We start from the raw sequence: 22,811 nt of genomic DNA on the forward strand, positions 1-22,811 counted from the left end.
TTTGAAACAGTTGTGGAGAGAGGAAACAGTTGAACAGAATGTGTAGTCTTAATAGAATGATTATGAAACAGTTGAAGGCAGAGGATACAGTTGATGGGAGTCATAGTTGACTGACAGTTACAACAGTTGAACAGTTGATAACAGTTGAACAGTTTAAAAGTTGGATAGTTTAAAGGGACTTTTAATTTGAAACAGTTGTGGGCACAGGAAGCAGTTGAACAGGATCTGCAGTCTTAATACAGCCATATTGTATGCTTAACCCTTTCGTGCCCGTGCCGAACATTCCATTTTTGGTGCTGGATGACCTCCTTACACAAAAAACCTTATTTCTTGAGTATAATACATACCATCAATGGGATATACATACCATTGTAATCAGAAGGGTCAGTTCTATCAAATGATGTAAAATACATATGGTAATGTTGATATAGTAATGAACAGTCTTTGAAAATCCTCTCCAAATGTATACCGAAATTCGTTAAAATTTAATTTGCATAAAAATTAATTTTCATCATATTTCTGTACGAGATAGAGACAAATATAGAGTGTATGACATGTTCAGCAAGTTGTGGGCTATTTAACAAAAAAGACTGAATTGGAATATCACTAACCTTTCAAAAGTTATGATAAATTAAGTGATAAGTGTAAAAAAATGCAGGAAACGGGATTTAGAATGTTGACAGAATTCACATTCTCTTTCTCACCAAAAACATAAAAGTATGCATAAAAACTAATAATGAAGTCAGACACAATGGTTTAGATTTATTTGGTCCATAAGAATAAACCATTTATTTGTATATAAGCAAATGCTACAGTCAACAATAATGATATATAAAAGAAAAACATGTACCTTACCAGTAATATAGGATAAGTATACTGTATATTTATTGAAGATCAATTCTGAATAGAGACATAGAATACATTTGATTCAACAGATACAACTTCCTTATATAAATTAGTGTAATATGAAAATGATATACATCTATAAAATGTATTATTTATGAAAAGCTAGGAATACAATCAACTTCAACATCACTCAAAAATCAATGTGTCTAAACATTGATTGGAAATTTGAAAGTGGATTACATAGAACAAGCCTGTTGAGAATAAACACATACACACATATACACACAAACTCACACACACACAGAGGAGGATAGGGAAAGGTGGGGTGGGGAACCTGAAGGTTAAACACAGAAGACCTATGACTCATAACGAAACGCATCCCCTTCTGTAGAATGCCAAATCTGACAGCAATTTTGTTTACCAAAAAAGCAGTCACCTACCGCTAAACTCCAGGCCATACAAGCTACTTTAGTGTTATTATGTATTGTTTTTATAACAAAGCACAAGCACAAAAACAATTTTTCTTTGGCTCCTGCTGTACAGGAATATGTACTTGATGAAAAGACGACAGAGTAGTAGTTGGAGCAGCTGAAGGCGAGGCTGAAATTTTGACGGAAATGCCTGCCAGCTGTTGTGATAGATTTTCGCCAAAGTCTTTCTGGCTGTAGCTACCAAACCTAGGTTCAACACCAGATTCTGCATTGCCAAACTTGAAATAATAAGAAACTACTGAAACAGCAATGTCAATGGAGAAAAAGTGTACACAATATGTATTTCTCATTTGGTCAACGCTCCCTGATCCCTTCAGAGACTTGGTTCCCCAGTAGCAATGGATATTAGGGAGTGAAGTGAAGTCCCATGTCAATGATCAATCCCAGAAAACTGTGAAACTCTTCTGGGGTCTCTTCGTCTAACTCTTAAATGCAATAATGACATTTCTGACATAATATGTGATATGTGTTTTCTATAAAACTACATATTGAGAAGAGTAGAATATCAAGTCATGCCATCTTAGAAAATGTTGAGACAAGCACGTCTGATGTTTGTCATTTAGAAGTTAGCAAGGTAAAACAGTTCACTACAAACTGCCTGAGGTAACAACCCGAGGAGAGGCAATACGTTAATTAGCACTACATTTCTGACAGAATCCGTGATTTCACATCTTGTTTTCTACAACTACATATTGAGAGGAGTAAAAATATCGCTCAACTTATTTCATGTAAGAGAACACAACTTAGAAACGCGGCGCCCATTGATTTATTCAGCTTTGGTATGCTATACTGACTTGCCAATATAATGCTTACTTAACAAGCAAATTGGTACTAGAAAACAAACTTACTTACAGGTTATATACTAACAGGTTTTTAAATGAAATTGTCAAATGAAAATAACTGATATCAAAAGCAAACGAGAATACTGCAAGCAGTTCAGAGTAATGCAGCTAGCTAAAGTTACATGAAGACGCACTTAGCCCCCGCTATGCCATAATGTTGACGCTGATGAGAAAGCATATTACTGTCAAATAACATGATTTTATGACTACAAATTAAGATTAACCATAACTAGAAACAATGTAAAATATATATTACCTCAGTTTATCCAGCTGTGTGGTTTCCAGTCGAGGTAAACTCCAACGAAGTGCAGGTGGCATCTGGCGGTCCATGTTAAAATGTACGACTGAAGGGAAAAGTTTTTTTCACGACTCATCTTCAAGTATCCAAAACATTTCGCGCCATAAACCCCTTAACCAATCATATCAAATTGAAGCTTATGTTGTCAGCATTACGGGGAAGATTTCAGAAATAAAATCAGTCATTGGACAGCTGAGATATTAGATGATTGGTCATCGTTAAAATTTTAACGAAATTAGAATGGTCGGGCTTGTAAGGGTTAACAGTAAAATATTATAGTGAGGACTTTTATTTTGAAACAGTTTTTGGCAGAGGAAGCAGTTGAACAGGATGTGTAGTCTTAATAGGGCCAGTTTGTATGCTTAAAGCCTGAGACTGGCAGTTGGTCCAGGTGGCCCGAACACCTGCCATAGGATTCTAATTGCTTAACGGCTCTATTGTGATGTCATCAGCCCATGTTAAGTCTATGGGGAAATTTTGAGTAGTTTTTAATTAATAGTTTAAAAAGTATAAAAGTTACAAAGATGAAAAATACATAGCCCACATGTCCTAAGTAAGACCTACGTAACATAGTTTGAATGAAGTTTCTACGTTAAACGGTTGAAGCTGCATTAACTGCGTTAGAAGAAGAAGAATAAGAAGAAGAAGAAAATGCCTAGGAAGAACAGTACAGTGCATTTTCATGCACTGTAATAAGAAGAAGCCTAGGAAGAACAGTACAGTGCATTTTCATGCACTATAATAAGAAGAACTAGAAAAGCATTTCCTGAAGGAAATACAGTGCATGAAAATGCAAAAAATATGATGTCAAATATCATACAGAGTAAAAACAAACTATATTGGTTGCTAGGTAGATGAGGTTTAATATAGTTGGAATGACTCAACAGTTAAATAGGTGGATAGTTTATATAGGTAAATAATTTACTTGGTAGATAAGGTTTAATATAGTTGGAATGATTGAACGGTTAAATAAGTGGATAGTTTAAATGGTTAAATTATTTAGGTAGATAGTTGACGATAACTGACACTTGGAATGGCTCTAATGTTTGCTAGCAGTTATGCTAACTATATTAACAAAGATAATAATGTTAACCAAGTTACTATGCTAACTAGCATGCTAACAATGTTAAAATGCTAAGTATGTTAACCATGTTACTTAGCTGACTTAGCTCATCATTTTAAGCAGTTTTGCTAAAAATGCTAACTAGCATGCTAACATGCTAGCATGCTAACTATGCTAACCATGTGACTTAGCTAACTTAGCTAATCATTTTGAGCAGTTTTGCTAAAAATGTAAACTAGCATGCTAACTATGCTAACCATGTGACTTAGCTAACTTAGCTAATCATTTTAAGCAGTTTTGCTAAAATGCTAACTAGCATGCTAACATGCTAGCATGCTAACTATGCTAACCTTGTGACTTAGCTAACTTAGCTAATCATTTTTAATTAAAAAGTTAAAAAGTTCAGTAGTTTAAAGGGTTAAATTGTTTAACAGTAAAATATTATAGTGAGGACTTTTATTTTGAAACAGTTTTTGGCAGAGGAAGCAGTTGAACAGGATGTGTAGTCTTAATAGGGCCAGTTTGTATGCTTAAAGCCTGAGACTGGCAGTTGGTCCAGGTGGCCCGAACACCTGCCATAGGATTCTAATTGCTTAACGGCTCTATTGTGATGTCATCAGCCCATGTTAAGTCTATGGGGAAATTTTGACTAGTTTTTAATTAATAGTTTAAAAAGTATAAAAGTTACAAAGTTGAAAAATACAAAGCCCACATGTCCTAAGTAAGACCTACGTAACATAGTTTGAATGAAGTTTCTACGTTAAACGGTTTAAGCTGCATTAACTGCGTTAGAAGAAGAAGAATAAGAAGAAGAAGAAAAAGCCTTGGAATAACAGTACAGTGCATTTTCATGCACTGTAATAAGAAGCCTAGGAAGAACAGTACAGTGCATTTTCATGCACTGTAATAATAATAATTTTAACTAGAAAAGCATTTCCTGAAGGAAATACAGTGCATGAAAATGCAAAAATATGATGTAAAATATCATACAGAGTAAAAACAAACTATATTGGTTGCTAAGTAGATGAGGTTTAATATAGTTGGAATGACTAAACAGTTAAATAGGTGGATAGTTTAAATGGTTAAATTATTTAGGTAGATAGTTGACGATAACTGACAGTTGGAATGGCTCTAATGTTTGCTAGCAGTTATGATATGATAGTTAACTATGTTACTTAGCTAATCGTTTTTAGTAGTTTTGCTAAAAATGTTAACTAGCATGCTAACTATGCTAACCACGTTACTTAGCTGACTTAGCTAATCGTTTTTAGCGGTTTTGCTAAAAATGCTAACTAGCATGCTAACTATGCTAACCACATTACTTAGCTGACTTACCTAATCGTTTTTAGCAGTTTTGCTAAAAATGCTAACTAGCATGCTAACATGTTAGCATGCTAACTATGCTAACCACGTTACTTAGCTGACTTAGCTAATCGTTTTTAGCAGTTTTGCTAAAAATGCTAACTAGCATGCTAGCATGCTAACTATGCTAACCATGTTACTTAGCTAACTTTGCTAACTAGCTACAGTGGGTAGGAGTCATAGTTGATGACAAGTAACAGTTACAATGGCTGAACAGTTAAAAAGTTCAGTAGTTTAAAGGGTTACATTGTTTAACAGTGAAATATTGTAGTGAGGACTTTTATTTTTAAACAGTTTTGGGCAGAGGAAGCAGTTGAACAGGATGTGTAGTCTTAATAGGGCCAGTTTGTATGCTTAAAGCCTGAGACTGGCAGTTGATCCAGGTGGCCTGAACACCTGCCATAGGATTCTAATTGCTTAACGGCCGTATTATGATGTCATAATCATAATGTTAAGTCTATGGGGAAATTTTGAGTAGTTTTTAATTAATAGTTTAAAAAGTATAAAAGTTACAAAGATGAAAAATACAAAGCCCACATGTCCTAAGTAAGACCTACGCAACGCAGTTTGAATGAAAGTTTCTACGTTAAAACGGTTGAAGCTGCATTAAATGCGTTAGAAGAAGAAGAATAATAATAAGAAGAAAAAGCCTTGGAATAACAGTACAGTGCATTTTCATGCACTGTAATAATATTAAGAATAATTCGGATAACAATAGAGTGCATTTTCATGCACTGTAATTAATTATAGTGCATGAAAATATACTATACTGTTCTTCCAAAATGTCTTATTATAGTGCATGAAAATGCACTCTATTGTTATCCGAATTATTCTTAATTACAGTGCATGAAAATGCACTGTACTGTTCTTCCTAGGCTTCTTATTACAGTGCATGAAAATGCACTGTACTGTTATTCCAAGGCATTTTATTATAGTGCATGAAAATGCACTATACTGTTCTTCCAAAATTTCTTATTAGAGTGCATGAAAATGCACTCTATTGTTATCCGAATTATTCTTAATATTATTACAGTGCATGGAAATGCACTGTACTGTTCTTCCTAGGCTTCTTCTTATTACAGTGCATGAAAATGCACTGTACTGTTCTTCCTAGGCATTTTCTTCTTCTTCCTCTTATTCTTCTTCTTCTAACGCAGTTAATGCAGCTTCAACCGTTTAACGTAGAAACTTCATTCAAACTATGTTACGTAGGTCTTACTTAGGACATGTGGGCTATGTATTTTTCATCTTTGTAACTTTTATACTTTTTAAACTATTAATTAAAAACTACTCAATTTCCCCATAGACTTAACATGGGCTGATGACATCACAATAGAGCCGTTAAGCAATTAGAATCCTATGGCAGGTGTTCGGGCCACCTGCATCAACTGCCAGTCTCAGGCTTTAAGCATATAAACTGGCCTTATTAAGACTACACATCCTGTTCAACTGCTTCCTCTGCCAAAAACTGTTTCAAAATAAAAGTCCTCACTACAATATTTCACTGTTCAATTTAAGCCTTTAAACTACTGAGCTTTTTAACTGTTCAGCCATTGTAACTGTTACTTGTCATCAACTATGACTCCTACCCACTGTAGCTAGTTAGCAAAGTTAGCTAAGTAACATGGTTAGCATGTTAGCATTGCTAAGATTGTTAGCATTTTTAGCTAAACTGATTGAAAATGATTAGCTAAGTAAGCTAAGTAACATGGTTAGCATAGTTAGCATGCTATCATGTTAGCATGCTAGTTAGCATAACTGTTAAAAATCATTAGCTAAGTTAGCTAAGTAACATGGTTAGCATAGTTAGCATGCTAGTTAGCATAGTTAACATGCTAGTTAGCATAGTTAGCATAACTGCTAAAAATGATTAGCTAGGTTAGCTAAGTAACATGGTTAACATAGTTAGCATTTTAGCATTGTTAGCATGCGATTTGCACCTGTATCAACTTCCAGCTGCAAATCTAGGCCCCATCAAAGAATCAGTTCAACTGATTGCACCTGTATCAACTGCTTTCTGCTGAACTAGGCCAACTCTCTCTGTGTCTCTCCATTCTACAAGGATATAAGGCACATTTCAACCAACTTTCTATCCATTCATCCTCTTCAAACCATTCACTCATCCACCCATTAAACTATCCATCAACATCCATTAACCAATCTGCCTATCAACATCCATTACACTATCTACATTTTTAAAACTATATACTCTGTCTCAGGCTATTAAGACTGCCGTTAAGCAATTAGAATCCTAGGCCAGGTGGCCAGGCTATATTAAACCTCATCTACCTAGTTCAGTCATTCCAACTATTAAACCTCATCTACCTAGCAAATAATTTAACCTTTTACACTATCCACCTATTTAACTGTTCAGTCATTCCAACTATATTAAACCTCATCTACCTAGTTCAGTCATTCCAACTATATTAAATCTCATCTACCTAGCAGATAATTTAACCATTTAAACTATCCACCTATTTAACTGTCCAGTCATTCCAACTATATGAAACCTCGTCTACCTAGCAAATAATTTACCCTTTTAAACTATCCACCTATCTGTTCAGTCATTCCAACTATATTAAACCTCATCTACCTAGTTCAGTCATTCCAACTATATTAAACCTCATCTACCTAGTTCAGTCATTTCAACTGTGTTAAACCTCATCATGTTGGTTGCCAATTAGCACATCATCTGTTTTAACAATATATTTCACACCATATGTTTTGCATTTTCATGCACTGGTAATTCCCTGGAATTGCGTTTTCTAGTTATTATTCTTCTTCTAACGCACTTAATGCAGCTTCAACCGTTTAACGTAGAAACTTCATTCAAACTATGTTACGTAGGTCTTACTTATGACATGTGGGCTTTGTATTTTTCACCTTTGTAACTTTTATACTTTTTAAACTATTAATTAAAAACTATTCAAAATTTCCCCATTGACTTAACTTTGGGCCTTTATGACATCACAGCAATTAGAATCCTATGGCAGGTGTTCCGGCCACCTGTATCAACTGCCAGTCTCAGGCTTTAAGCATACAAACTGGCCCTATTAAGACTACACATCCTGTTCAACTGCTTCCTCTGCCAAAAACTGTTTCAAAATAAAAGTCCTCACTACAATATTTCACTGTTAAACAATTTAACCCTTTAAACTACTGAACTTTTTAACTGTTCAGCCATTGTAACTGTTACTTATCATCAACTATGACTCCTACCCACTGTAGCTAGTTAGCATGGTTAACATAGTTAGCATGTTAGCATTGTTAGCCTTTTTAGCAAAACTGCTAAAAATGGTTAGCTAAGTAACATGGTTAGCATAGTTAACATGTTAGTTAGCATAGTTAGCATAACTTTTAAAAATGATTAGCTAGGTTAGCTAAGTAACATGGTTTTACATAGTTAGCATATTAGCATGCTAGTTAGAATAGTTAGCATACCTACTAAAAAATATTAGCTAAGTCACATGGTAAGCATACTTAACATGTTAGCATGCTAGTTAGCATAGTTAGCATACCTACTAAAAATGATTAGCTAGGTTAGCTAAGTCACATGGTTAACATAGTGTTAGTTAGCATAACTACTAAAAATGAAAACATTAGCTAAGTTAACTAAGTTAAGTAACTTGGTTAACATTATTATCTTTGATAACATAGTTAGCATAACTGCTAGCAAACATTAGAGCCATTCCAACTGTCAGGTATCGTCAATTATCTACCTAAATAATTTAACCATTTAAATTATCCACCTATTTAACCGTTCAATCATTCCAACTATATTAAACCTTATCTACCAAGCAAATCATTTAACTATATAAACTATCCACCTATTTAACTGTTCAGTCATTCCAACTATATTAAACCTCATCTACTTAGCAACCAATATAGTTTGTTTTTACTCTGTATGATATTTAATATCATATTTTTGCATTTTCATGCACTGTATTTCCTTCAGGAAATGCTTTTCTAGTTTATTGTGTGGCCCCCCATGAACGGAATTCCACGAAACTTGGCGTGCATTCAGAGGGTGTCATAATGATGAATGTGTGGAGATACATTGAGCCTCGTAAATGGGTGTAAAACAGTGATTTATTTGCATGGCTAGCCCGATGCCGAAGCACCACTATTGAAAAAGCTGTTGGTAGCATCGGCTAACTAGCGCCAGATTTTGGAGTGCAGGGGACAAGCCGAGATGGGCTATGAGACATACGTTCACACTCGGTATCATGTTTCAATACACTTTAGGTCAATATCACACCGGAATTCTCCTTTAATCGTCAGGCTATAACTAGACTGCATTACGTAATTATTCACAACAGGTGCGTTCTCTGAAAATGGAATAACGTCCTGCAGTTTGAAAACAGAAGCGTTCTATCTATCTATCTAAGTGTTGTGGATGACTTTGCTACAAAGCCTGTTACAAAGCCTCCAACACCTATCTCCAATGATTTTGCGTATGTGCGTGCCAGCCACTACTAAAGTGAACAATGTGCTCACTTTGCTCTGAGACTGAGACCACTTTGCTCTCAGTCACAACAATGCAATGGGGAACTTGCAGTTGCCTTCCAATAACCGCAAGGAGTTCCCAGTACCATGTTTTGCCCCATCTTCCTGTATTGCTTGTATTTGCCCGATGGCCACTTTTCTGTATTTTGCTGTGGTCAGACAAATTCTCATCAGAATTTTAGTCTGGTAACACATTATGGGTTTGTGTTTCAACCTAGCTTGGAGACCACCCTGAATTTACATCACCAACAACATTTGAGAAAGTGAAATGTTTTCTGTTTGTCTGTTAAAGATATTGCGCTGTCAATATCTTGTATAACAGATGCAAAAGAGGAATCTAAATATCTTGCTTCTCCAGCAGCAGCGATTTTGTTGTAAACAAAATCACCTCAAGCACGCCCAGGTGACGTGGGTGACTTCTTCACTGATGCTCATTTGCCCATTATTGTATACAGCCAAACAATTTGATTAGCCCGAACACATCTTGATCAGGCATGTAAATTTGTCAATGGAGTGACTCCATACCGAATTTCCTGCCCTCTAATTTTGTGGATGGGGTAAATTCAGGCTAGCTTCCATGCTAATTTTTCTGTTCTCACACAAACAAAATTCTACTGTCCCTGTCATTCGCCAGCAAAGAGTTAGCCTCAACTCTCTTGTTCTCAAGCAAACCTGCCAGTGAAAGTAAAGAAACTGTATAATGTGAGTGTTTGACGTTGTCCCCATACAAAGTTGCCCCCAGTGTAGATGCTTAGCCAGCTAACTTGCTGAGTCAATAATGAACAGTCTAAGCTGGCTAAGCATCTACACTGGGGGCAACTTTGTATGGGGACAACGTCAAACACTGTTGTTTTTGTCCTTCAATAGGGCTCAAGTTGAAAAATGCCAGAATTCTCCTTTAATTCTTTATTTTTTCTGTTGCTGTTTGCTGTTTCAACTATTAACCTTTCCATACATATTGCTTGTATGTATGTAATGTCTTATCTTTAGGTTATTGAGTGGCACAGAAAATTGGAAGAGGCCCGACTGCTGGAGTTGAAAAGTAATAGAGAAGTTAGTATTCAGAGGGAGGAAATCAAATACTTGAAAACTGTGATAGAGGAACAAGAACGGTCCATCAGTGCTTTGGAGGATGATCACATTAAGGACAGCAAGGTAAACCTGTTCAAATACAATTGATTAAATATATAGGCCTAGTCCATGCTCAGTTAGATAGTGAGCATCTCCCAGGATAACTTTGTAAACATATCAGCAAACCATTAGTTCTTCCTCTACTTCTGCCAGATCTACACTTACAAACATGCACACACAACATTAAGAGCAAATTTATTGAGACTTGCTCCTGAATAAGTAAGCTCCAGAATTAACTTTTGGGACAAAAAAACAGCATAAATGCCGACTGGCAAAAACAGAATGTCATAACATAAAAATCTCATAAGCCCATATTTAGCTGCAAAAAGGACATAGACAATATATCAAATATTGAAAGTAAATTTGATGCTAGCAACGTGTCTCAAAAATGTTGGAATGGGGGAAACAAAAGGTGGAAGAAGTTTTGTAATGATAAAGACAACATAAGGAGGAATATTTCACAACAAATTAGATTCACTGGCACCATAATCATTTAAGAGATGCAGTCTTTCAGAAGTAAAGATGTAGCCTGACATTACACTCACATTCTAGTCAGGATTAGAGTCTGATACTGCTCTATTGGGATGTGATTATGGTGTGTGAACAGGGGTTTTTCTTCTCCACAAATGCCGCCTTCTTCTCCACAAATTCTTTAACATTGTTTTCTGGTCATTGCAGTGTCGATATCTTGTACAACAGACGTGATCGGGAAATCTAAATGACCTTTTAGCAACAGCGTTTTAGGAAGAACCGGGAAGAATGACACACTTTTTATTTAAATGTCACTTACAAAGACATCATACCATACTGAAAGCTAATATTTTGTCACTAGCAACCCACATCTGTCCTCTGTCAAACACAGCTGCATTTTCAGCTCTCAACAAAATCGTTCAGGAGTTCTGGTCCGAACCGTGGTTTGGGCATAGTTGCTCCACAACGTACAAGTCCAGACCTTGCCACAAATTTGCGGCAACCTGAAATTTCAAGGGCATTCACAAATGCTGGTTAAAACTCTATGCAAAACTCCATACTATGCAAAAAAAGAAACCATATTTACATATGATACAGAAATGTTGCCGACTTATCTTGGCCGAGCTCAATTAAGATTGACTGAGACAAAGAGGAAAACTATCCTGTGGTTAGACCAATCCAAAATATTCCAAAAGGCAGCCAAGCCTCAACGAACAGGAAGAGTTCAGAGAGTAAACGCATGTTGTATCATAGGAGATGTTTGCAGTGGGACAGTAAAGAAAGCCAAGAGTAAATAAACTGTATTCGCCAGCAGTATTATTTGATTATTTAAACCACCGGACAACTTTGAAAAGCCGGATGAATGGCCTGCGTGGAGACAGAGGTTCGCACGATTCAGGTCGGCGACAAAGTTAAGCTAAAAAAACAGTGATGTTCAGGTTAGCACACTCATTTACGCTATGGGCAACGAAGCCGAAAATATATTCAAAACATTCGTCTTTATGGAGGAGGACGTCAAGAACCATTATTAAAACGGTGCTCGCGAAATTTGACGAATACTTCGTACCGAAGAGAAACACAATAAGAGACAACAGAGACCAGGCGAAATGGCAGAGATGTTCATACTGCATGAATTAAATGAAAACTGTGACTGGTGAAAAGAAAAACAAACACATTAGAGACAGACTGATTGTGGGAATTTGTGACAAAGAACTGTCCAGACTACTGCAATTAATGTCTGACCTCACTCTAGAGAAAGCAGTGACAATGGTGAGACAAGCGGAAAAAGTAGCATAACAGATAACCCAACAAGAGCAGCAAGCACAGCTCACCGTACAAGAAGTGAAACACAGACGCCTAACACAGAAAGGATGGAAACCGCAGGCGAAAGAGGGGAACGATGGACAGCACTACTCAGGAGATTTCAAGTGCCGTCGATGCGGGAAAGAGAAACACAAAATTCCAACCAAATGCCCAGCATTAGAGTCGGAATGCAGAAAATGTGGGAAGAGTGGCCATTGGGAGATACATAGTTTTTTGAGTTAGTGAGGGAAGTTACTCAGAACAAAGAAGAAGAGGAAATCTTCTACCTAGGGGCAGTAAGTAAAACAAAGTAGTGTTGAACAGTGGACTGAACAGATTCACATAGGACACACTCCAGTCAGATTTAGAATCGATATAGGAGCAGATGTCACTGTAATGAACGTGAAAAACATTTAGAGCTCTTAGGCCTGAAAGAAAGCTTGAGGCGCCCAGCAGATCATTAGAAAACTCGGGCGGGACACTTGATATAATGGGCCAGTTCACTGCTAGTGCACTGCATAAAAACAAGAAATATATCTTCAACATATGCGTAACAAGAGGGCCTACAGTTAGCAACCTGGGAGACAGCGGTAGAGATGGGGATGGTGAAGAGAATACAGCAGGTTAGGACAGCAGTGGGACCCCAGGGGGTGCTCAAAACCGACTCAGTGAAGAGACACCTAAGAGAGGGAGCTGTCCCATATGCTGGACACACCGCCATTAGAGTCCCTCTGCCGCTTCTTCCCAAAGTCCAAGCAGAGCTACAGCGAATGGAGGAACAGGGTGTGATCATAAGTGACCCAACCAACAGACTGGTGTGGCCGCCTACCAATTTGGCGGCCATGTTGTCTTATTCCTGCTAATAGAGCTCAATGGACTCAACGACATCTACATATCTATGATATTGACTCTTTGATGAACCGTTTCTTGTCCTCAAACTGCCGCAGACACTTCCTAGCAAAGATTCTAGAGCGCTCTAAGCTTCCTAGTAGGCATCTGTCTAGTTCTCCTGTAGTCATAGAGATAATAAACACTAACACAGTTCTGAACTCCCAGTCGGCTGAATGGCGTTTTAAAGGGATGTGGACACCGGCGTCATTGTGAGTGCGGTGCACTCTGCTTTCAACATTCAATTACTTTACATTAGATTCCATTGTTCTCAATACAACTCCGCACTACAGCATCACACTTTGCCTCCGCCGCCGTGTAAATCACGATTCCGTTCTATTTTGTTGGCGCAGCTCCATAAAATGAATTGTTCATACGGACACTGGTGCCGACTCATGTGTACGTAGTCCTTCAGTCGACATAGAATTAAAATATCACCGAAGCATTTCAAGTTTAAGTTTTAATCTAGCCTACGACATAAACATTGTTTACACTTCTACACTGTTACACGCAAACTGAACATAGTTAATGGAGATAAGGACTAGGCTATTTCTGTTTGTTATGCACTTCATTGAAATGTGCTGTAGGCCTAGCCTACATTTTGCACACTTCCTTTTGCACACCTCCATGTTCCTTATTGTCAATCCTTATTTAGTTTGTTATGCCTTTTATAATGTGTATACATTTTGTGCATGTATCTCTGCTGTAGCATTTATGTAAGGGATAATGTATTGTCCGTCGGTAATTATCGGAAAATAAGTCCCAACAGGGCGAACAGAACCCCGACGCACATTGGAGGTGTTTTGCTTCGACCTGAAGGAACTGATTTTCTGATAATTACCAGCGGACAATACATTATCCCGCTTATTATATGGTTACTTGCCAAAACAAGAAAAGGAACTTAACACCAGGGGTCTTTAAAAATGATTTTGCTACCGTTTAGTGGCTTCCACTGACAAAATAAATAGTTCGCCACACAGATAGGACTTCACAGTTTCAGGTGTTGCGTGGCAACATCTTACTAGCTGACTTTCACTTTCAATGAAATTTCATTGCAATAAGCGAACAAACTTCTTGTGTAATGATATGAAAGACGTGAATCAAAAGCACAAACCCGTTGCCATTGACAGCGGTCATTATATACTTTGCAGCGGTAATTATATAGATTAACATGCATCCGAACGTTGGGAAGGCCCATTCATGTGAAAGGAACTTTCTGCAGCACTCTGAAGAGCCATGTAATAAGTTGGTGTATCAGCTATATTTCTGAATAATACATTGTGTTGCCTCAGGCCTGCTGCACATCTTTTGAATTTTTATTTGAAATAATCAAATACGTCTTAAAGTTAAGTTCATTAAGTAGCTTTCTTTACTTTCGTTTGATTCCCAATCAAGACACTGGTAAGAATTGCTTTACATTATTTATAGGGACTTCTGGAAAGTTCAGAAATGCAAATCATGTGATAATACATGCATATGATAATGTTATAATAAATATGCATATGAATATTTCAAAAGCAGGCTCTCCAAGGCTTCTTGGGTTGTTACAGTATTTGTATGACTAGGGCAAAAACCCAGTCTTTTAAGGTTTAATGTAGGAGACATATAGGACTATAGGAACCAAGAGCTTTGTAATACTGAGCTTAAAGTCCAATCACCTTTGTAGCCTTTGGTTTCATTCCTTGATTAATTCACCTCTGTGCTGTCAATTAAAGTCTGTTGAATTCTGCGTTCTTTGAAATCAGTGTTAAGACACATTTAGACACGTATTCCACAGGAGTTCTATGATCTTGATGACAATTCACAGATTCATGAGGAGCATCAGTTGCTTTGGGAAGAAAGGGAGGTGGAATTGGAGCGCCAGCTGGAGCACTATGAGAAACAACAGAATCAAGTTGACAATGCTACTCAAAAGGTATCATACAAAAGTTATCAAAATAATCAAATTATAATTGTAATATGTAATGATTCATTGTTGTTCACTCCGACTGTGGTTTTCAGATAAGTGGTGTTCTCCCGGATCCAACTCTGACTGTCTTTCAGCAGCTGAATCATTCCCTGAGGAAAATTAAAGAGCTCATTCACACTGTTGCAGAGAAGCAAGCGACTTGCAATTTGCTGGAACAGGTGTATATTTTTGGTGACCCTAGAGCTCCCCCTAGAATCGCGAAATATTTATATTTTACCTTGTCGTCGTAAATACTTCTCACGGCTCTAACCAGGGGCGTAGATTTGCGTGGGGACCGAAGGACGTGTCCACACCAATGTCAAATTACGACTGAAATGTCCCCACCAATATTCAGGTTGAAATGGGGGGGAAAGTGGTCACATGCGCTACACAAAGAGTTAAAACATTTCTCACTTCAGTGCTGCAGATCATCTCGTACAGATCTTGTAATGTGCAGTAGCCTATAAGGGTAAATCGCGCTGATTTGAAGTTACCTATAATAACTACCAGTGAGCCGCAGTCTCCTGCGCAGCATGGCGCAGCGCTTCAGCTTCACTTCATTACAAGGCATATGAAGTACGTCCAAATTCACCCATTCTTCTCTGTTGAACTCCTCGAGAAGTAGGCTACTCATCACACATGTCACATGAAAGAGCCTTTTCTCAGCTTTTAAACGGTGCTAGCTAGCCACTATTTGCTGTGATAAACAGTTTGCGAGAAAAATAACTTAAAGAGATTTAATAATTATTCTCTGCGCCCATCTCCACATCCATTCGTCTCGGTGGAATATTGTAGGCCTACACACTCTTCACGCAACACATGACAAACCATACATCAGAATAAACAGCAGACCTTACCGAACACAAAGGTGTAATGCATTCCCGTGTAGCCTATAGTTAGCTGTTCCAGAGTAATCCGATTTTGAAATAAATTGTAGCAAAATTCAACATGGTCTTTCAGCTTTAAGCATTTCTTAAAACTGAGCTGTGCTTACATCGCCTAGATATCTGTAAATATTAGAATCAGAGAATATACAGGCAGCTCACGGTTAAGAGTTTGTCAATGTAGCCTTAATGATTTATTTTCACAAAATGCTAAGCATGCCTGCATTTACGTTTTAAACATGCATTTAAATTTAACTGAGCTGTGCCTAAATGGGTCAATGCGTTGATTTCATAACAGACCAAATAGAAAATGAATGCTAAATGTTAAATATAGCCTACATATCTGTACATATTAAAATCAGATTATGTTGGCTACACAGTATAGTTGGTAGCACATTGGTTGCACATTTTCTACTTTTTCTATTTTATAGTGGCTGGTGAAAGAGTTGAGTGTTTTTTTTTCTTTGGGGGGGGGGGGGTGGTTAGTAGGTAGTGTCCCCACCAAAGCTCAGACCAAACCTACGCCCTTGGCTCTAACCAGCTATGCTCTATAGCTATGCTAGGTGAATGATTCCCCTATTACACATTTTTTTCCCATTAAATTGGCTTTGAAGCTATTATATTACTCCGACCGTTATCAACAACATAGCGGCCTGTTGTTTGAGGTCACAGATACATAGCTTGAGTTATTCTGCTGGTGGCTAGCTCAGGCAGGTAGCTACATAGCTACATAGTTATGCTATCGGGGCAGATTTTAGACTATGTTTGTGCTTCTTAAAAGGAACCCCGACTAGTACGACATGTTGACCTTACAAGAATAACGTTGTCAGCTATAAGAAGGTGGTATAAAAACACTCCAAATGTTATAGTGTTTATTTTTTAAAAATTTAGAAAACCTGTTCCTCGTAGGCCGCCATGGTTATGTACGTCTCAATGCTTTCTGGGTAGTGATGTGACTTGGTTGAACCGGCTAGGTCTTGACAGTAAGCCTAGGCTACAGCGAGATGAGCACGTCTGCCGTTCAGCCTTTTCATTTTGAACCCGAGCTCACCATAAATGCAAAAAATAAAATCTAACCAAGTGTTATTGATCCTATCAAGATCAAAAAATATATTTAGTATTGTTTTTAGTATGAATAGACTTACCTAGCGTTCTCTATTGGGGTAAGTGTTCCTTTTTCCAGGCTATGTTTTCGATGGTAACCAATTTGTCAGTCAATAGTGAAAGTAATTAACTGTGTATAACTGTTTTGTCATTGACTGACACCACGGTGAAGTTAGTTTCACTTTGCCAATGAGTTCAAATAATAGACAAGTGCAGATGCGTGTAGGCTATACTCTATCTAGATGGATGGATGGATGGATGGATGGATGGATGGATGGATGGATGGATGGATGGATGGATGGATGGATGGATGGATGGATAGATAGATAGATAGATAGATAGATAGATAGATAGATAGATAGATAGATAGATAGATAGATGGATGTAATGTAGCCTAGTTGTAGGCCTAATGTTTATTGTGAAATAAAATAAGTAGCCTAGAAGGGAAAATTCGAAATGAGGAGAAATAAGGCAAGATAAGAGTAATTGGGAAGAAAAACAGAGTAGCCTTAGCTATTTTAAGATCTTAAAGTGAACTTAGATAATAGACCGCACCTTTTTAGCAGCAATCTGGGTTTTGTAAGGCAGGAATGATTATTTGCCATCACTTTGGCCTTGTGCTCACTTTTTTGACTGATTGAGGTCTGGACTATGGCTGGGCCACTCTAAAATGTTGATATGGTTCTCTGTTAGCCATTTCTTTTGGCATGTGACAGTGTCATTTTCAGTCAGAACAAACATATTGATAAAGAGAAAATCAGCATTAATTCAATATTTGCCAGGGGTATGAATTTTGTTCTTAACTGTGTGTGTGTATATATATATATACAGTTATATATATAGCCTATACAGGCATGTTAAACATTTTGATGCTCTGAAATTTTCAGTATGTGGACCTCGCTGAAGTTTAATTGAATACCCCTTATTTAGTGGAATAACTGTTCCATACGGTCTCGCGTGCAAGCAGATTCCTTCAAATGCACCACTGACTATCAAAATACTGATGCACTGTTTGAAGTTACGCTGCTTGCTGTTAAAAGGAATGACCGATGTCATTATCATTGGTTTAAATGATGTTACGCCCAAAACACACCCATGACTGATTAAGAAACTTAGGAACGCCTTGTTGCGCCATCCTCCCGACGTTTGATAACGAAAACACTCCCAATGTGGACTCGACATCCCACTAAATTTAAATAAGCTTTTTGCCAGTGACCATGCATTTTAAACTTCGATAATAGGGCCCTTTGACTGATTTTAAGGAGTCTTATCAAGACAAGTTTACTCAACACACTGGCAAGACAAATTTGCTTGTTTATAGGACAAATTTGCTTCATGCATTGGCAGCCAAATTTTCTTGTTTTCAGGAAGAGATGTCTTAAAATAAGTCAAACTCTTCTGAAATTATTTTAAGAGAAAAAGCTAGGTAAGTCTCTTTATACTGAAAAGAATACCAACTAGATTGTTTGATCTTGATATAAGATCAATAACATTTGGTTAGATTTTATTAGATAAGCAGTTTTTGGAATGCGTCAGTGCTAACTATGCCTTTCCCTATACAGAAACTGAAAGAGAAGGAAGAAGCATTATGGAAAGCAGAGCAAAATGTTCTCACTCGAGACAAGGTCATTAATGAGTTGCGCCTTTGCTTGCCAAACATTGCTGAGAAGGAGAAGATCTTAGCAACCCTCAGCAGACAGGACAATCTTGAGAGCCAACCTGCTTTCAGAGTGGCTCAACAAACTATAAATAGCCTTCAGGGACGCCTGAACCAGAAAGAAGAAGTCTTGAAGAAGTACCAACATCTTCTGGCTAGAACAAGACAAGTACAGTACAGTCGCTGGTGTTCTATGACATTAGATTTCATCTATATTCTTAAGTCTCAATACATCACAAATACTTTAAAATATAGTTACAGTCTTCTCATTAACAGGAACAAGAAGACATTACAAAAAAACACAAAGAAGATATGCAAACTCTTCAACAGAAGCTTGAACTACTTACAGAAGCTTCATTAGGTCACCTGAAACAGACAGCTCTGGTAAGAACACTACAATATAATGAATGTAGCCAGTAGTACAAGGACAGTGGTATACAGTGAAAGATTGTACGATTATCATTGATATTTTTCAGGACTTAATGAAGAAACCCTTTATTACCATACCAACCACAAAACACCTAGCTCGTTTAGCTGAATTGGAGCAAACTGTGGCTGAGCAAGAAAACTCCCTCACCACCCTGATGGATAAGATCAAAGAGAAGACCGCAGAGTTGGACAAACAGAGACATATCATGGACATCCAGGCCAGAAAACATGTCATGGATAAAGACAAGTACATAATATTTTTAGTCACTACACCATCTTGGCTTTTTTAGATTCAACTTTATTGTCCTTGTGCAGATTACAAGTACAGAGACAACAAAATGCAGTTTGTGTCTAACCAAAAAATCTGAAAAATGCAATGTGATATACAAAGTAGGTGGTGCATAGACAGAACAACAGATATAGTGCAGTGTAGACAGTAGTATACAGTTGTTTTCAGAAGGTGGTTTAGAGTAGTATAAATTAAATAAATATAAGTATGTGCAGTGTATTAGCAGTAACCTTATAAGAGCAGAATAAATATGGCTATGTATGAACAACATGTACAGATATGTGCAATGTTGTGGCAGTACCATTATAGTAGTAGTAAGAACAATATAGATATATGCAGTGTATTAACAGAATATATTACAGAAAAACTGAATAAAAATGGATATTTAGTATGAACCATACATATGTACAGTATACATACAGCTATGTGCAGTGTGGTAACAGTACCATGGTAGTGCAGAAACTTAAAGGGAAACTTGGCAAGATTTCCCCGTGGATTTGTTTACAAGCTAGCAAAACGGTTAGCATAAGTTCGGCAGACAATGTGGATGTTACAAGGTAAGAAACACGATTTATGTAATTATATATATGTAATTACAGTATGTACATTTGTAAATAGATAGACACTATTGATGGAATAGGGTAGTACAGTTGTGGGGGGGCTGGGGGATGTCTGCCTCCTTGTTGTCCCTGTCAAGGCTGCCATGGTTGTGGACACCTCAACAGGCACAGGCAAGGAGGCATCAGGCGGGGATAGGGGGGTGATGAGTTTTTTGGATGTCACCAGAATGCAGAGCTAGAGTTTAGTAGGGTGACAGCCGCAGGAAAGAAGCTTCCTCTGAACCTGCTGTTTCGGGTGTGGAGGGACCAGTGGCCGGTTGCACAAAGCACCTTAAGTTTTTTCCCTTAAGTATGACCCTTAACACTTAATTTCTCCTCAGGTAAGGGATTTACTTAAGGGTGTTGCACAGAATACCTTCAAATGTTTCCTTAGTTAAGGAGAAACGTCAAGGGATTTACTGCACTGAAAGGGATTTTCCGGCATGAAAATTCTATAGTTTCCACGGAGATTGTTCAACAGCTGTAGCCTAGCTAACTGCCTTTGCCGCGATGCTGTTAGTTAACCCACCGAACACAGTGCTTATATCTTATCATTCATCTTACCTTAATAATATTAGCGGAAATTATCCAGGTAGCAAGTAAAACATGTTATATACATGAACTGAACAATACTAGTTGGCAAGTTAGAAATGATCCTGACTGTCATCAGTGCACCAACGTTTTGCCTAGCGAACCGAACCGAAGCTCATAGGCTAACAAGACATCCACATGAATTGTTAACGTTAGCCTACGTAAACCAAACAATAACAATACGGCATGTTTCTGATAGGCCTATCTATTTGACAGAGGAAGCATATTTTTATATTGTTTTGAATGGTCAAAAGTAGTTAATAAACTTCATTTATCAGCATCAATTCAGTTAATAATATGGTTAAGGTAAAGTCAGATGTCCCTTAGGATTTTCCCCTTAGTTAGACTACTAAGGTCTTTTGTGCAACAGTTTAAGGGATTTCTTACAAGATAAGGACAAACCCTTAAATACTAAGGGAAAATGTTAAGGAAGGAGAAAACTTAAGGGTGTTAAGTTTTATTTTAAGGGACCCTTAAATCAGATTTTAAGGGAAAAACTTAACTTAAGGTGCTTTGTGCAACCGGCCACTGTCCTCTCCCCTGAGGGGAGTGGGGTGATCAGTCTGTGGTTGGGGTGAGAACAGTCTTTGATGATGATGTGCGCCTTACGCAAGCATCGCTTGCCCTGGATGGAGTGAGGAACCGGAGATGCATTGGGCAGTTTTCACCACCCTCTGCAGTGCTTTCCAGTCATGGGTAGGGCAGTTGCCATACCAAACTGTGACACAGTTGGTGGGGATGCTCTCGATGGTGCAGCAGTAGAAGTTAACCAGGATCTGAGGAGACAGATGGACCTTCTTTAGTCCACGCTGAAAGAAGACGCTGGTGAGCCTTTTTGATCAGGTAGAGGTGTTGAGGTCAGAGATGTGGACACCCAGAAACTTGAAGCTGGTGACACGCTCCACCTCAGTCCCGTTGATGAGAATGGGTGTGTGTGTGCCATCTTTAGACTTCCTGAAGTCCACGATGAGCTCTTTGGTCTTCTTGGTGTTGAGAGCCAGGTTGTTATCAGTGCACCACGATGTTAGGTGCTGGACCTCCTCCCTGTAGGCCGTCTCGTTGTTGCTGATGAGACCAATCACCGTAGTGTCATCTGCAAACTTGACAATGATATTAGAGCCATGTACAGGTGTGCAGTAGATGAAGATGGAGTAGAGGAGAGGGCTCAGCACACATCCCTGTGGAACGCCAGTGTAACCCTAACCCTAACCCTAACAGACTGAGGTTGGTTGGTTAGGAAGTCCAGACTCCAGTTACAGAGGGAGGTATTGATGCCCAGTTTGGTGATCAGTTTGGAGGGGATGATGGTGTTGAATGCTGAGCTGAAGTCAATGAACAGCATTCTTACATAGGTGTTGCTATTGTCAAGGTGGGATAGGGCAGAGTGAGGTGCCGTAGAGATGGCATCCTCTGTTCTCCTGTTCTGACGGTAGGCGAATTGGAAGGGGTCCAGTGAGGCTGGTAAACAGGTCTTGAGGTGGGCCAGGACCAGCCTCTCAAAGCACTTTATGATGATGGGGGTGAGTGCGAATGGACGGAAGTCATTAAGGCTTGTTGCAGTGGAGTGTTTTGGCACCGGCACGATGGAGGTGGTTTTAAAGCACGCGGGGACAGCTGCCTGGGCTAGTGACAGATTAAATATGTCAGTCCAAACCTCAGTCACCTGCACTGCACAGGCCCTGAGTACGGGTCCGGGGATACCTTCAGGACCAGCAGTGGTGGAGAGTGTGAGGGGCTGGTGATCTGCAGATACCACAGCCTTGATGGCCACCTCCTTGTTGTCCCTATAAAAGCGGCTATTGAAGTGGTTCAGCTCATCAGGCAGGGAGGTGTCGGTGACAGGGGGTTGGAGTTAGTAGTTTTGTAATCTGTGATGGCCTGGATGCCTTGCCACATGCGTCGGGAGTCAGAGTTATGAAATTATCCTCAATCTTTAGCTTGTGGATGTGCTTGGCCTTTTTGAGGCCCCTTTTCAGATCAGCCCTGGATGAGCTATAGGCTTGAGCATCACCAGATCTGAATGCGATGTCTCGTGCCTTCAGCAGGAGTCTGACCTCACTGTTCATCCTTGATACAGTTCAAAACGGAGGAGGCATATGAATCAATGTCC

General features: G+C 38.4%; 1 protein-coding gene across 6 annotated transcripts in view; it reads left to right on the forward strand.

Annotated features, from left to right (window-relative positions):
• The window catches only part of cep290 (centrosomal protein 290), a 203,950-nt gene that overhangs the window by 146,653 nt on the left and 34,486 nt on the right, over window positions 1–22,811 (forward strand). For all 6 annotated transcript variants that reach the window (XM_042108679.1, XM_042108680.1, XM_042108681.1 and 3 more), the window contains 6 exons: window positions 10,399–10,563; window positions 15,008–15,115; window positions 15,202–15,327; window positions 18,699–18,962; window positions 19,070–19,177; window positions 19,270–19,469. In XM_042108679.1, the coding sequence (XP_041964613.1) occupies window positions 10,399–10,563; window positions 15,008–15,115; window positions 15,202–15,327; window positions 18,699–18,962; window positions 19,070–19,177; window positions 19,270–19,469 (971 nt within the window). The remainder of the gene's footprint in view (window positions 1–10,398; window positions 10,564–15,007; window positions 15,116–15,201; window positions 15,328–18,698; window positions 18,963–19,069; window positions 19,178–19,269; window positions 19,470–22,811) is intronic.

Source organism: Alosa sapidissima, chromosome 11 (assembly GCF_018492685.1).
Source record: "Alosa sapidissima isolate fAloSap1 chromosome 11, fAloSap1.pri, whole genome shotgun sequence".
NCBI lineage: Eukaryota > Metazoa > Chordata > Actinopteri > Clupeiformes > Clupeidae > Alosa > Alosa sapidissima.